This window comes from Caretta caretta, chromosome 3 (assembly GCF_965140235.1).
Source record: "Caretta caretta isolate rCarCar2 chromosome 3, rCarCar1.hap1, whole genome shotgun sequence".
NCBI lineage: Eukaryota > Metazoa > Chordata > Testudines > Cheloniidae > Caretta > Caretta caretta.
This window is the reverse complement of record NC_134208.1, coordinates 104,509,627-104,523,827: the sequence shown is the minus strand read 5'-3', so window position 1 is coordinate 104,523,827 and position 14,201 is coordinate 104,509,627. Positions and strand designations below refer to the sequence as shown.

At 43.4% G+C, this 14,201-nt stretch overlaps 1 protein-coding gene across 1 annotated transcript in view; it reads left to right on the top strand.

Annotated features, from left to right (window-relative positions):
* Positions 1-10,173, top strand: part of LOC142071477 (uncharacterized) — a 32,997-nt gene extending 22,824 nt beyond the window's left edge. The window contains exon 3 of the mRNA XM_075126222.1: positions 9,603-10,173. Coding sequence (XP_074982323.1) covers positions 9,603-10,173 — 571 coding nt within the window. The remainder of the gene's footprint in view (positions 1-9,602) is intronic.
* The last annotated feature ends 4,028 nt before the right edge of the window (positions 10,174-14,201 follow it).

The following is a 14,201-nucleotide window of genomic DNA, read 5'->3' as shown; positions in this document are numbered from 1 at the left end:
AGAGAGGTTGATGCAGAAATCTGATTCAGACAACATGCAGACTGGGTTGGATATTTTTCAGAAACACAAAAAATGGTAAGCTGGGAGGAGAGGAGCAGGCCGGTATGTAATTAGGGACACTGTGCAGTGGTGGGGTGTTGACTTTCAGGTGAGATGTAACACTGAAGTCTTGATCGCTCTTGATCATTAACAAAAATCTAACATACATTTCCCCCCAGTGTATTTTCCTAGAAAAATTCTAATTTGGGTAATTACATTGACTTGGCTACCTAACGTCCCTATGCAATTCACTTTTCCCTTCCCTTCTAAAAGCACCTGTGCACTGTTTCTGATCTAGAACGGCTGCAGTGTTTCCGCTCATCAGCAGTGGTTGAGAAATAATCTCTTGAGTACTTTGGGACTTCCTCAAGATCAGAGTTGCTACTACAAACTTATCTCTGCATTGTAATGCACTCTCCACAGTAGTTATTTAGGCACCATATATGGAATGAAACATGGCCATTTTCTGCCTGCAAAGATTGTACTCTCATCCTTCATTTTAAGATGCTTAATGGTATTTTAGTTTTATTTACCATTTTCATGAGAAAGGTCGCCTGGTTATTCTTCTACCACCATTCTCCTGGGGGAAGAAATATGGGTCTTGCATTGCGCTGTAAAAATGGCATGGCTAGAGCGCAGTCTGATCTCAGGTGATAGAGATAGCCACAGCCAAGAGCCTTCCACTGAGAATGCTCTTCTGCTTTTCCCCTTTGCAAATTTCACCCTGGGGTCTGTCATTGCAGTTGGTGTGATGGAGCTCAGAGAAAACATTATTCTCAAAGATGTCATGCTTTCAGTCTTTTCCCCTAGAAGGTGAGCTACTGTCAAAGGAACCTGCTAAAATGGCCAATATATACATTCTTCGCCATCCAAATTTGCACATTACTCATTATCATGTATCATAAGTGTTACCATGTATATTCTCTAATTAGCTACTGGAAACTGACTGATCACTCCAGCATATGGTATCTTAAAATATCTTGACTTAACTCCTTTCTGAATGAAATCTGTTCTGGCAGTAGGGTCTGTATTTGCCAGCAACTGCATATTTAATTAGCAGTCTTGAAGTTTAAAAAAAAAATTTGGCTCTTCCGTTTTTCCCAGTCAGCCTGTATCTTGATGTACTGCTCAACTTGGTACCATGGTCAGCAGAGTCTGTTGTCTGTCAGTGCAAGGAAGAACTTCCTCCAGGGATGCTGACTCAGCAGCTTGACGTGGGGGAGGCAGAATAGATACAGGAGCAGCTGCAGTAGACAGTGGAGAAGGGAGATCCCAAGAGACAGGAAGAGTGGAACAAACCAAAGAAAGTTGCTAAAAATAAAAATGGTGGGGAAGAGAAATAAAGACAAGTAGCGAAGGCAAGAGAAGCAACAATGAATACAGATAAGGAAAAGAAAGAAGAGAGAAAAGAAAAAAAAAGTTGGTCCTCTCTCTTCCTTATCTTAATTCTCTATCTTTATCCTACATCCTCCCCTCTGTTCAGGCAGCAAGTGACATGATACAATTTCTTTTTCCAAAGAACGGTAGCAGAATTTTCCTCAGCAAATTCATGCATTGAGCATTCTGTTGAGTGTGTCGTGATCATCATGACAGACCTCACAACACATCCTTGTATCTGTATCATCTATTGGGGAAACTGGCTGTGCCAAGGGCCTGGTTACATTATGTGAAGAAAGGACTCACTTTATCTCTTGGCTAGACAAAAATGCATTGTTTCTTATGGGTTGTGATAGATTTCCTTTTCTCTTACATTTCATATCAGGTGAATGTCTTACATTTTTTTCTTGGTAGCACCGGATAGCCAAGTAGAGGAAATAAAGGCTTTATTCAAAGTCCCCTTAAAGAAAGTGAAAGGCAGGAAGATGTCTGTCTGTGGGTTAGTAGACAGAGTGGAGCAGTGGTAAGAGCAGGATATTTGGACACCTAGTCATAGGTGCTGACTCCATGGGTGCTCCAGGGCTCAAGCACCCATGGAAAAATATAGTGGGTGTTCAGCACCCATCAGCCACAGCTGTTTGGTTGTGCCACTGATCAGCTGTTGGGCAGGGGAGGTGCTGGGGGAGGGGTGGGGCAGAGAGCAGTAAGCGGTGGGTGGGTGGGCGGTGTCTTCGGGGGAGGGGGCAGAGTGGAGGTGGGAAGAGGCAGAGCAAGGGCAGGGCCTCAAGGGAAGAGAAGGGGTGGAGCACCCTTGGGGAAAAATAAAAGCCAGCACCTATGCACCGGTATTTCCCAGCTCTACTAACTACTCAGTGTGAGACTTTGTGAAAGTCTCTTACGGTGAAACTTTTCAAAAGCTGATGCCTAATGGTCTTAACTTCTCTGTGCCTTATTATCCCCATTTTACAGATGGGGAAAGTACTACTTATCAAGAGATTAATTTTATATTTGTAAAGTCTTTGACAGTCTCACATTCAAGGTGCTAGAGGTATGCAAAGTGTTAGGTACTGTATTATTATGTTTTATACACTTATGATATCAAAAACAAGGTCTAGATTCTAAGCCAATGTAAACTGATGTTGCTTCGCTTAAGTCAATGAAACTACACTGCTTCACACCAGCTGGGGAACTGTCCCTGAAATCTGTCTGAGAAGTTGGTCTCTCAGGGTTAAAATAAATGTTTGTGAGGACTGAAAAATTCTTTTGTCTGAAAAGCTAACAAGGCAGCCCAGGGTGGTATAATTTTACCCTAGACACTGTAGGTCAGAGATTCTCAAATCTCTCTATCAGAGTTGCAATAACATGCTATCACAAGGGTCTCAAAATGCCTGTGATCCACCTCTAGATGAAGAACAGAGGCCTGAAACTGGACCTGGGCAAAACCTAGGAAATGCTGTTTGGAAGTGCTTTGAAAAACTTAGCCTGGACTCTGTTAGTCCCTGCATTCAGAGTAATGCCTCAGTTCCTGTTCACCTCATTTCTAAGCCTAGACAATTAGGCAGAATCACTGGCAATAAAAAGGTTCCCACACCTGTAACTCTCTAAGAAACTCCACCCCATCTTCCCAGACAGTGGGCATTGTGATTCATACATCCAAGACCTACAGACAGCTTAATGCATTTTTATTATTCTATTGTGAATCCTGATTTTTAAATATTTTGGGTGTATACACTAGTCAGTTTCTCACACCATATGCCACTAGCCCAGAGATTATTCTACACATGAGGAGCAGGAAAGTTAGTAACTTGAATTAGAATATTGCCTTTGATTAACAGCAAATAATTTGTGCCATCCCTTTCTGTTCACACAGTAAATGAATAACCTCACTACTTCAAAAAGAAAAGGAGGACTTGTGGCACCTTAGAGACTAACACATTTATTTGAGCATAAGCTTTCGTGAGCTACAGCTCACTTCATCGGATGCTTGTGCTCAAATAAATTTGTTAGTCTCTAAGGTGCCACAAGTCCTCCTTTTCTTTTTGCGGATCCAGACTAACACGGCTGCTACTCTGAAACCTCACTACTTCAGTGTGCTGGGATGGACTAGGCCCTGAGGCCCCCTGCTGGAGGCCTTGTGGTCATGGCACACCCTGCCCCAGAAAAGGACAGTCGAGAGGTCCTCCAAGCTGTCTACAGCGGCTGTGTGTGAAGCAGCCAATCAGGGCCAAGCAGGTCAGTATAAGAAGAGCTTCAGGGCAAAAGTGAGTTCAGTTCCTTGCTAGAGCTGGAGGTGATTGGATGGTGCTCTAGGCTGGCTGTTAGGATGCCACAAGAACAAGGCTCTGAGGTAAGGGTAAAGAATGTGCAGGAGCCATGGAGAAGTGGCCCAGGGAATTATAGCAGCAACAGAGTTTATTTAAAGGGACATTGTGGATGGCTGCTATCTATAGGATCTCTGGGCTGGGAGCCAGAGTAGAGGGTGGGCCTGGGTCCCCCCTCACCACCACCATTGGGAAAGTGGCTTGGACTTTGAGGCACACCAGAATGGGGACTGAACTGTAGTGGCCCAGCTGCAGATCTGAGGCCAGAAAGGCCCTGAGAGAGTGAAGACACTGCCTCCAAGAAAGGAGCCCTGGGGCCCTGCTCTATTCTGGAGCAGGCAAAAACTTAGAGGCCCATGTTGGACTTGTATCTTGAAAGGGGTTTGTGTTGCTTTTATCTCAAACAGATTGTGTCTGACTTGACCAGAGAGCTGAGTCACTGAAGACCCACCACAAACATCGAGAGTGTGCAGGGGCACACACTCAGCCAGGGGGGATTTGTGAGAGGAGTGTGACCACATTGCATTCAGACAAAAAGGTAAGGAATATTCCTTAAGTGCTCTCTGACAGCCCTACTACAATTACATGCCTCTATTCTGTCATTTAAAACGTTCTCCTCTTTTGTTTCCTCACATCCATTGGGTTATCTTCCATGCCCCCAGCCTGTCCCATCCCACTGTTTCTCTCATGCCTCCCTTGCAACATCCTCCTCCATCTTCTCTCCAAAGCTCTATCTCTGTCCCTCTTTATCACCTTCTCCCCATGTGGAAAAAATTGACTTAGATTTCCCCAGTGCATTCACATGTCAAGCAAAACTTTTTTTTGCTTATCGTCACACCTGCCTCTCTCGTCTCTGAAGTCTCTCAACCTCCTTGTTGTGTTTATATTCAAGACTCCTCTACTTTTTCCTCTTTCTTTCCAAATTATGAACTCCAGTGCTCTAAAATCACAAAGGATAGTGAGGCAAATAGCAACTGGAAAAGCCATTTAATGTACTAATTCTTTCCAAAACTGAGAACTAGCTATGAATCAAGACTACTGTAGGAAGAAATTCCAAGCAGACACTTCAGTTTTGAAAGGATGACTTCGATAAAGTGGGTATTCCAAAAAAGGACTTTTTATCTGAGGAACAACTGAGTTCTATAAGTTATTAACAGACAAAAGTAGTATCTAGCCTGTTGCATTTGGTACAGAAATTGATAAAACATTTATATGTAAACTGGCCATTCTTTGCAGATGATGTACTGGACTCTCCCAGCTAGGGTTAATCCAGCCACCCAACATGACATATTTCACCTTTTAAAGGACTAAAGATGGTGACAAATCTGCCTCTCACAGCATATTCTCTTAAAGACACCATACACAGCAACTAGGATATTGGTAATGAAACTACAACAGTCTTTCCTCGCTGAGTATCCCAGAAGGATGGAACCAATCCTCATTTTAAATAGATTCTCTGGAATACTTGGAAATCTTGCCAGGTGCTTAACATTTTGACTATACCATCAAAGGAAATTTAAAAAAAAAATGTATTTGATCACTTGATGTCAGATTCTGATCTGTTCAGGAACAGTTTGGCCATATTTTTTTTAGCTGCCCACTGTTTACATACACAGTATGCATAAGAGGAAAACAAACATGAAATGGACTACCAGTCAGAATACAAACAATCACAGAAGGCCAAAGTGGTTAAGATGATGGTAAATCATCTGTTGGAAATCCAAGCAAGCAAGCGTGTGGGGGGAGGGGGGAGAGGATTCAAATATTCACTCCCATAGAAAACCAGATTGTAAACTTGCACACCACTTTGTGTAACTGAACCTGTAGTTTTTGTGGAATGGAACATTGTTTGGCACATCAGGACATTATAATAATGCCCATTTCCTATATAGTGCTTTTCGTCTGTGGATCTCAAAATGCTTCACAAAACTGAGTGCCTGAATTTCACCTCATAGCCTGTGTGCACAGAGGTTGGGTTTTTTTTAATAAGCAAATGGACATACACCCACAGAGAACAGGTAACTGCTTGTCTGAAAGTGAAGTTTCCTGTTTGTGTGCACAAAGTGTAGATACAAGTTCTTCATTCACTATTCAAAAAATGCCTTTGTCTTTGCAAAACAAATGGTTAGAGCTTGGCTTCCAAATTTTAGCCTGTGGACACCCCAGTCAGAAACCTCAACCACAGTAACAATTTCTTTTGTGCCCGCATAAATCTAACTCCCCTCTCCCATTCAAGAGTCAACTTTGATTCTGACAAAAAACTACAGAGACAAACAAGTTAGTTTCCAGTTCCGTGAGCAATACCTGGTACCAGCAGAGCTGGGAAAGGTTGATGTAGTGTCTCATTATGACTCATTGCTGTTTGATTTATTGTGAAATTCTCAGACTCTGTCAATTTCTTTTCAGAACTTTATTTGTATCATAATAAAATTAGAGAGAGAAGAGCTTGGTGCAGGGAAAGAGATGGCTTTAATACCTAATAAAAAATCCATATGTAACCCATTCCTCATGCAAATAGAGGCATAATCACTCTCACGGGTATTGTTCTTCAGCTATGCATGCCCCTTTGTCCCAGCCTGTCATGCCAATTGGATCTAACCTGCAGGGGAGACCTTACATGCATTGAAAGCAGATTTGTAAGGCACATGCACTAGCAGCATTGTGCTGACATTTACTAAGCACCCCAGTCCCTCAAGTGACTGGGCGCTAAGCCATTGACGTCACTGAACAATAGGCAAAATATTTCCTCCTCCTCCATAGCCCTGAACTGTAAACACCCAGCTTGCACACAGCAGGCTGAACATTTGGGAAGAGGCGGAGGAGGAGAATGTGAGAAACTCTCCAGTGGTGCTGCTGAAAACAAGCAGCTGCTACTGCATGACCAACTTCCCCATCTCCTTCCATTAGGCTGCAAAGATTACTGGTGTCCACTTGGTGTAGGTCACGTAGTGAAATGGAGGAGATGCACTCTAAATAAAACTGCACCATTGTACTCACAAGGAGTTATTGCAGGTGAAATGCCTAATATTTGCTACATGGAAAAACTTACCTTCCTTTCCTCTGTGGGCAAAGTATTGTTATAATTTTTCTGTGTATTTCAAGGGAGTGGGGGTGGGAGAAAATAGCAAGGTGAATTTTTATTAAATAAAGTGCATATGTGATTCCAACCCACTCAGAAAGAAAAAAGCAATTTTTATGTGATGTGGACTGTAAAAGGGAAAATTATTTCCATTACTCTGTGCTGCAACCAGCTCAGCTCTTGGGGTATGTCTTTATTGCATCGTTAACCCAAGCTCTTACCCAGGTTTTAGCCCAACCCTCCCAAGCAACCTCTGAGCAGGGTTTGGAGGTGCTTTAAGCTATTTTACTGAGTTGTGGGTAGATGTCAGAACCTGCCTCTGGTTTAACTTGGTGCGGAACCCACCTAGTTTGCAATGAGGATGCAGGCAAACAAAATAAAATCACTCGAGGGCTAATAATAGTCCTCTAATGTCCTTCCCACAATTCCACTCAAATTGACATAGCTGCCTGGGAAAGAATCCCAGAGAATATCAGCACATAATACCATAGGACATGCCCCAGACATATATGGGTGAGTGCAGAAACAGTGAGGACTCGGTATTGTGGGTAGGGTTTTGCAATGGGGACATTCACACCTGAACTAAGCTAATGTGGGTGCTCTGACTGGAGTGCTAATCACTTAATGTTAACCGTACAGTGAAGATATAGCCTTGGATTATTGTGTGTCCTGAACAGAAAGCTATTACGCAATTTTAAGGTTGAGAAACCAATTAGTCAGAACAAGAAAGGCAGAGTTAAGGCTGAAGGCCCAAACCTAAGTCTGCCTTCTTGTGTTTATGTATTAAAGTATGGGCCTACTTAATTAATTGACAAATCATGATATAAACAGGCATTTGCTTTACAGCCTTATTCAAAATAAGGAGAAGGGCAGTTCACCAGGGGCCTAAATCATCATCATACTGCAGCCCCTTTCTTCCAGCTAGGCTCCTGCAAAGGGGCCATAGGGAAGACATGAGTATCCCCCTGAACAGTATCCCACCTATACCAGGTGCACAGCTGGATCTACTAGTTCTCTACTTCTTCCAGGGCAACACTGGACACAGGGCACTTCCAAGGTGGAGCAAACCAGAGGATAGAAGGGGTGTGAGGTGGTGTGACTGGGATTATAGACCTCTGCCCAAGCAATTCTGTGTCCCTGCAAAGCCCCAGAGAGTATATCTACACTGCAATTAAAAACTCATGGCTGGCGACTCACAGGGCTTGGGCTAAGGAGCGGTTTAGTTGCAGTATAGATACACCCAAGTCCAGCCGATGCCAATGCTTGGACCTTGGGTGTCTCCACGATGTTCTTCTTCTGATGTTGCCCAGCAAAGAAGGTGTTAGTCACCAATAAGCCCTGACTGGCACAGAGCTCGAACTCTCTGGTTATTGTCATTCACACATCCAATGCCATGCCTACCCAGGATCCCAGGCCAGTTTCAGCATTGGACCCAACTCTATTGAAGTTTCCAAGCACTAGGCTTGGTTCCTTCCATCGAATCCTGCTAATCAGTTCTTCCACCTGGTAGTAAAAGCGGTCTTTCTCCTCATCACTAGCCTGCAGAGTTGGAACACAGACACTGACAAGGTTAATAAATCCCTTCTGTAGACTAACTCAAAGTGTCATGAATCATGATACGTATGGACACTGCAATCTGAGTGTCACACAATGACATAAGTTCATTTCTGATATCAAAATCTACATCAAACTCTTTTCTTACTCCTTCAGGTTTGCCATGCCAGTAAATGGTGTAGTACTTCTCCTTTATGAAACCTGTTTCTGAGAGTCAAGTTTCTGAAAGAGCTGCAATATCAATTCTGAAACATGCAAGTTCATTACTCAGCAGCTGTTTTTCCTCAAATCTGAAGTCAGATCAAACTCATATTCAGGGGTCAAAGTCCAAATATTCCAGCAAACAATTCTGTTTGTAAAAACTGTTGAGCCAGATGTAAACAATGAGCCAGGGCTTGTTTGACCCACCTTTTCTAGGGCCACCCTCACATGAGGTAAGTAGACCATCCCTAAACAGGGCTATTTGGAAATCTTGGTAGCTGCCCCAGTTCCCTTATGCATCTTTCAGATCCCTGTGACCATCTTTCCAAGACCTTCAGCGCATACTCCTAGGTAAAATTATGGAGGAATGGAGGTGCAAGAGACCTGTCATCCCCCCTTTAGACCACTGACCCAGAATCCAAAGGCCAGAGCGAGTCTGGATATTCAGTGACACAGAGATTGTAGCTTCTGCCAGACAGCAACCTGAATAGAGCTGCCTATCACTTCAGCGTGAATGCCTTTTCTGTCAGGGTGAGATCCCTTAGCCTTTCTTCAACCAAGAAGTATCCCAAAGCAGTGGAGGATGCAGTTTAAAGTCATGCCCAGGACAAGACTCACAAGACTGACATATTTGAAAGATATCTTGCATACATGATACTTCCCACGCAGAGACTGTGACACAGACCATTCTCTTGTCTGCTGCAAAGAGCAATTTCAAGCTGAGAAGATTCACCATAATAAAGCTGCAGTACAACCTCATATGGACTTGTGCCAAATCAATGATCCTGTCAAGAAACCTCTTTTTTATGAAGTAGCAGCAAAGTCAGCCAGAACAAATGAAACTGCTTCAGATGCATGGGAAGTCCTGAAAACAAGTATGTACAATGTGGCAGACAAGAGTTTTTGAAACGGTACTAAGAAAATATCGACTGGTTCATAGACCATTCGCAGATACTGTTGTCACTCACTGAGAGGAAAAGATCTGCCCTGATCACCTACAAGTTTATGCCTATTACTGATTCACTCAACAGCTTAAGAAAAGCTCATAAGGTTGTTCAAATAGCTTCCAGGAGGTATGCTCAAGAATTTTGCAACAGCAACCACCAGGTGGCTGACACAACTGTCTACTGTCATCTGTATGAGGGCATTAGAAAGGCCATTGGGTCGATAAAGCATAAGACAGCTCTGCTGAAAGATCTGGCTGGCAATATTGTAACTGATAAAGGGAGGTGGATTGAGCACTATGGAATGATATACTCAAGGGAGTCTGCAGTAGACCATGTGTTAGAAAAATTGCTTGGGTTTGGAGTTATGACTTCTCTGGATGCCAAAGGTACACTACAGGACCTTGAACAAAGCATCAAAAAGATTCCCAACAAGAAAGCCTCAGGATCTGATTGTTCACCTGCTGAAATCTACAAATCTGCAAACAAAGACTTGCTGCAAAGATTGCACAAGGTACTGCTACTCTTTTGGATGGAAGAAACTGTTCCACAAGATTTTAAGGATGCTAGTTTCATCCAACTCTATAAAACAAAGGAGATAGAAGTGATTGTAATAATCACAGATGTATATCTCTTAATATCATGGGAAAAATCTTAAGACTTAGTTTTTTACATAGACTTCAAACTTTAGCTGAAGGAATCTATCCTGAGAGCCACTGTGGCCTCCACTCAGGAAGGTCCACAATAGACATGGTCTTCTCTGTAAGACAACTGCAGGAAAAGTGCATAGAGAAACATATTGCACTGTACATGGCTTTCATAGATTTAACAAAAGGCTTTGACTTGAGCAGGGTTTTACATCATTCTGAAGAAGCTTGGGTTGTCCACCTATATTAATAAACCTTGTGAAATCCTTACATGATGGCATGACGGCAACTGTAGTGTATGAAAACCAAGAGTTGGAATCATTTAACATCAACAGTGGAGTGAAGCAGGGTTGCGTGCTGGCTCCTACTTTGTTTAATATTTACTTCTCATTCTTGCTTCAACACGTGTTCCGTGATGTTTGAGAGGGTGTCTATCTTAGCACTACACATGATGGAGGTTTGCTTAACATTGCAAGGTTCAGAGCTAAGACGAAGGTGAAGGAAATCATCCAAAGGGACCTGTTGTTTGCCGATGATGCAGCCCCTGTGGTTCACAGTGTTGATGCCCTGCAACATCTTATTACCAAGTTCTCTGATTCATGCAAAATCTTTGAAAAAGACTGTTATCGTGCACCAGGGCTCTTCAGAACTGGTTCCAGATATCACCTTAGATGGTGTTCTTCAGGATGTTGTTCACCAATTTTGCTACCTTGGCTCTAACTGTTACCAGCAATGTAGATCTGAATGCTGAGCTCACTAATAGAATAGGCCAAGCATCCAGGAACTTTGGTCTTTTGCAAGACAGAGCCTAGAACAATAACAAATTTGTCAACTAACGTGAAAATCCATATTTATGAGATGTGTTTTATCCACTCTTTTATATGGCTCAGAAACATGGACGATTTATGCCAAACATACCAAAAGACTAAATTGCTTTCATATCAGATGCTTGCATACAATTCTTTGAATAAGATGGCAAGATAAATGTGGAAGTGTTAAATCGTGATGGTATGTCATTCATGGGGATAATTGATTAGTAAGAAAAGACTCAGGTAGCTTGGACATGTCAAGCAAATGCCAGATTACAGGATCCCAAAAGTGTGCTCTGAAGCTCGAGAAGGGCCTAGAAAGGGAGGCAGACCGCTGCTCAGATTTCGGGGTGCTTGTAAAGATGACTTAGTATCCTTTGGAATATCTGTGGATGATTGGAAAAGGAGTGCAGAATGCCACTGTGGTTGGCAGAGTCAGCTTGTAGATGGAGCAAGACATTGCAAGGCAGACTGGATTAAGCTTTGTGATAACCAGCATAAAGAGGAGGAAAGAATCTGCTGCTCGGATTCAGAGAATTGCTAGTGGGTGGGTGTGCTCTACCCATGGACAGGACTGTCACTCGTGCATCGGACTCAGCAGCCATCAAAGAACTCATTGGCACAGACACGATGCTCTGTAAAGACCGATGGTGCCATTGAGACATACCCACCGAGGCTAATGCGATAGGAGTCCAATTTAGAGGAACCCTGAAGGCTGCTGTAGTCTGTGTCTGGTGCTGAACTAGCCCCCTCAGCACCAGCAAAATGGAGGCAAGGATTGTTTCCCTTCTCTCTGTGGGCTGGCACCTGCAGAGGAATAAATCTGTCCCAGTCTTCAGCCTTAAATTTTTAAATCTCAGTAAGAACCAAAATAAACAAAAACTAACTAACAAAACCCAAATACCAACAAGCCATGTTTGAAGAAACCCTAGGAAAAAACCCTACAAAGAGCAGACAGAAATTGCGTTTTTAAAGTCTTGTCTGAAAAATCTACACAAACTGCATGAAACTCAGTTTCCTCTATCTTCTAAATAAATGATGTAGTGAACCCTGGCCAGAGTTGAACCAGTGACATCAAAGAGGCTACATTTTTCAGGCCTAACTTCTCGACAGTTGAGCCAAAGTGCTCCCTGGCTACCTTGTGGCCCTTTCTCTTGTTTCGTTTTTTTTTTTTTTTGCTTAGTCCTCTGCTCACAGAAGATACAGAACTATCCCCCTTTCACTGTCTCTCCCATTCCTCAGCAAGTAAACATCCAGAGGATCTCCCAAGCCATCTGACCCTGTGGAAGGCAGCACTGAGAATGCAGGGAAAGATGTTTGTTCTCCCTGTACAATGCTGCTCTCTGTTGAATGAAGCTGCAGGTGGCACCTCATAATACTTACAGTGTGTTCTGATTTATATTTTCAACGCGCTGTACAAACTAATTCATTTATCCGAACAGCCCGTGAACAATTAATTAGTATCAGATGGCCAAACAATCATCAGGAGGTTAAAGTAGCTCACTGAGTGGCTAGCTAGGCCCAGTTTGTCCCATGACTATCCACTAGACCACAATGCCTCCAGGAAGGTACTTACCCACCTCTCTCTCAGTTTTCCAGTGACCTCTATGAGCTGCATATATCATATTAGACTCCCACACACCCAAGGGAGAGAAGTAACTCATCTCCTTCAGTTTGGGCACCAGATTACACAGAGTATTGCCATTTTTGGAATCTACACATGTTGATATCCTGTCAGCTATTGCTGACCCATTCCTTCCCACTTCACCTTGTCCAAGTTTCCTCCGCCACAGCTGACCCAATACATGTGTTCACCTATAGGGCCAGATTCACAGCAGGAGTAAACCAGCAGAGCTCAGATCAAGTCAATGAAGCTACGCCAATTTACAGCCACAGAGATTCTGGCCTGCAGTGTCTGCTTTGCAGCTCCTATTGACTTTCACTGGAAATGTGGGTGCCCAGCACCTCTGAAGTCAGGGACTCAGTGTCAGTGGCATGATAGTGAGTTTGCTTGTATATGGGGAGGGGAATTTTCTTTCCTGGTATGACAGAACAATCTGCCATTCAGGATTGTAGTCCAAGCAAATTTTCATTACTGAGTTTTTGCATCATTGCTATATTAAAAGAGAGCTGTGTGCTCTTACCTTGGGGTACTAGAATTTAATTAACGTAGGTTTCATCTGGCTCCTGCAGAAGCCAAGCAGTATTTGCTAGTAGTTGCCATCTTTGAAACATGTGACTGGGCATGGGAGTACTGCTGGGTTATAGCCTCAAACAGCCCCACATAATGCCAAATGTAGCATTGGAGCTTTCTGTTTAGGTGAATGGAGGCCCTGCAGAATCATACTTTATTGGTTTGTTCTCTTGTGTGTCATTTGTGGCTTTGTATGCGTGGCTGGTGTTGGTGACCGCTTCATTCTTGCTGAAGGGAAAGGTGACCAATCAAAGTCATGTATGGAAAAAATGGGGGAAGGGGAAAGATACAGCATGAAAAAGTGAAGGGTGGGGAAAAGACTGGTTAGCAAAAAGTTGACTTCCCAAGCCATAAGACTGCAGAGAACCAGGTCCCTGGCCTCAGCAAGGTAGTTCAAGCTAGACCTAGGCTCTCAAACCAAACTGGGCCCTTGGAAGGAATGACTATCTGAATTTGTGTGGTCTGGATTTTTTAAGGAGAATCAAAACATTATTTTAGAGGTCTTTAAATACATATCCTCTTGACACAGAACGGACACCTGATTGCTTATGCCCTTCCTCCCTCCCTCTCTCACTGAGGTAAGCAAGGCTACAATCCACAGTTTTCATGCTACAGTGCAGTACCTTCACACCCCCCCAAGCAAGCATTCCACTTGCTGAGTGCCAGTTTTTCATGACTTAAGAGGGCCTTGAGAGGCCACGTACTATCGTTTTACCCACACAGAGGAGGAAACAGGCTCAGGAAGGTAAGGCCCCAATTCCGAGCTGCACTGAGCTAAGCTAAGCTCAGTGTAGTTCAGGATGGGGACAAAGGAGGCTTTACACCAACTTCTAGCCCCCCTGGATTCTGGAGGCTACTTTTAATTTATGGTTGCTTGTAATGACTCTCCCGCACCCCCCATAGTATGCTTCAGCAGCCCAGGATAGCCAGAGTGCAGTGTACTCCTCCCTCCTCCCATTGCACACCTCTTCCCAGTAACTGTGAAAGCCCTGTACTGCCCAGAGAAGCCCACTATGTTGGGGTCATTCTTCAGAGG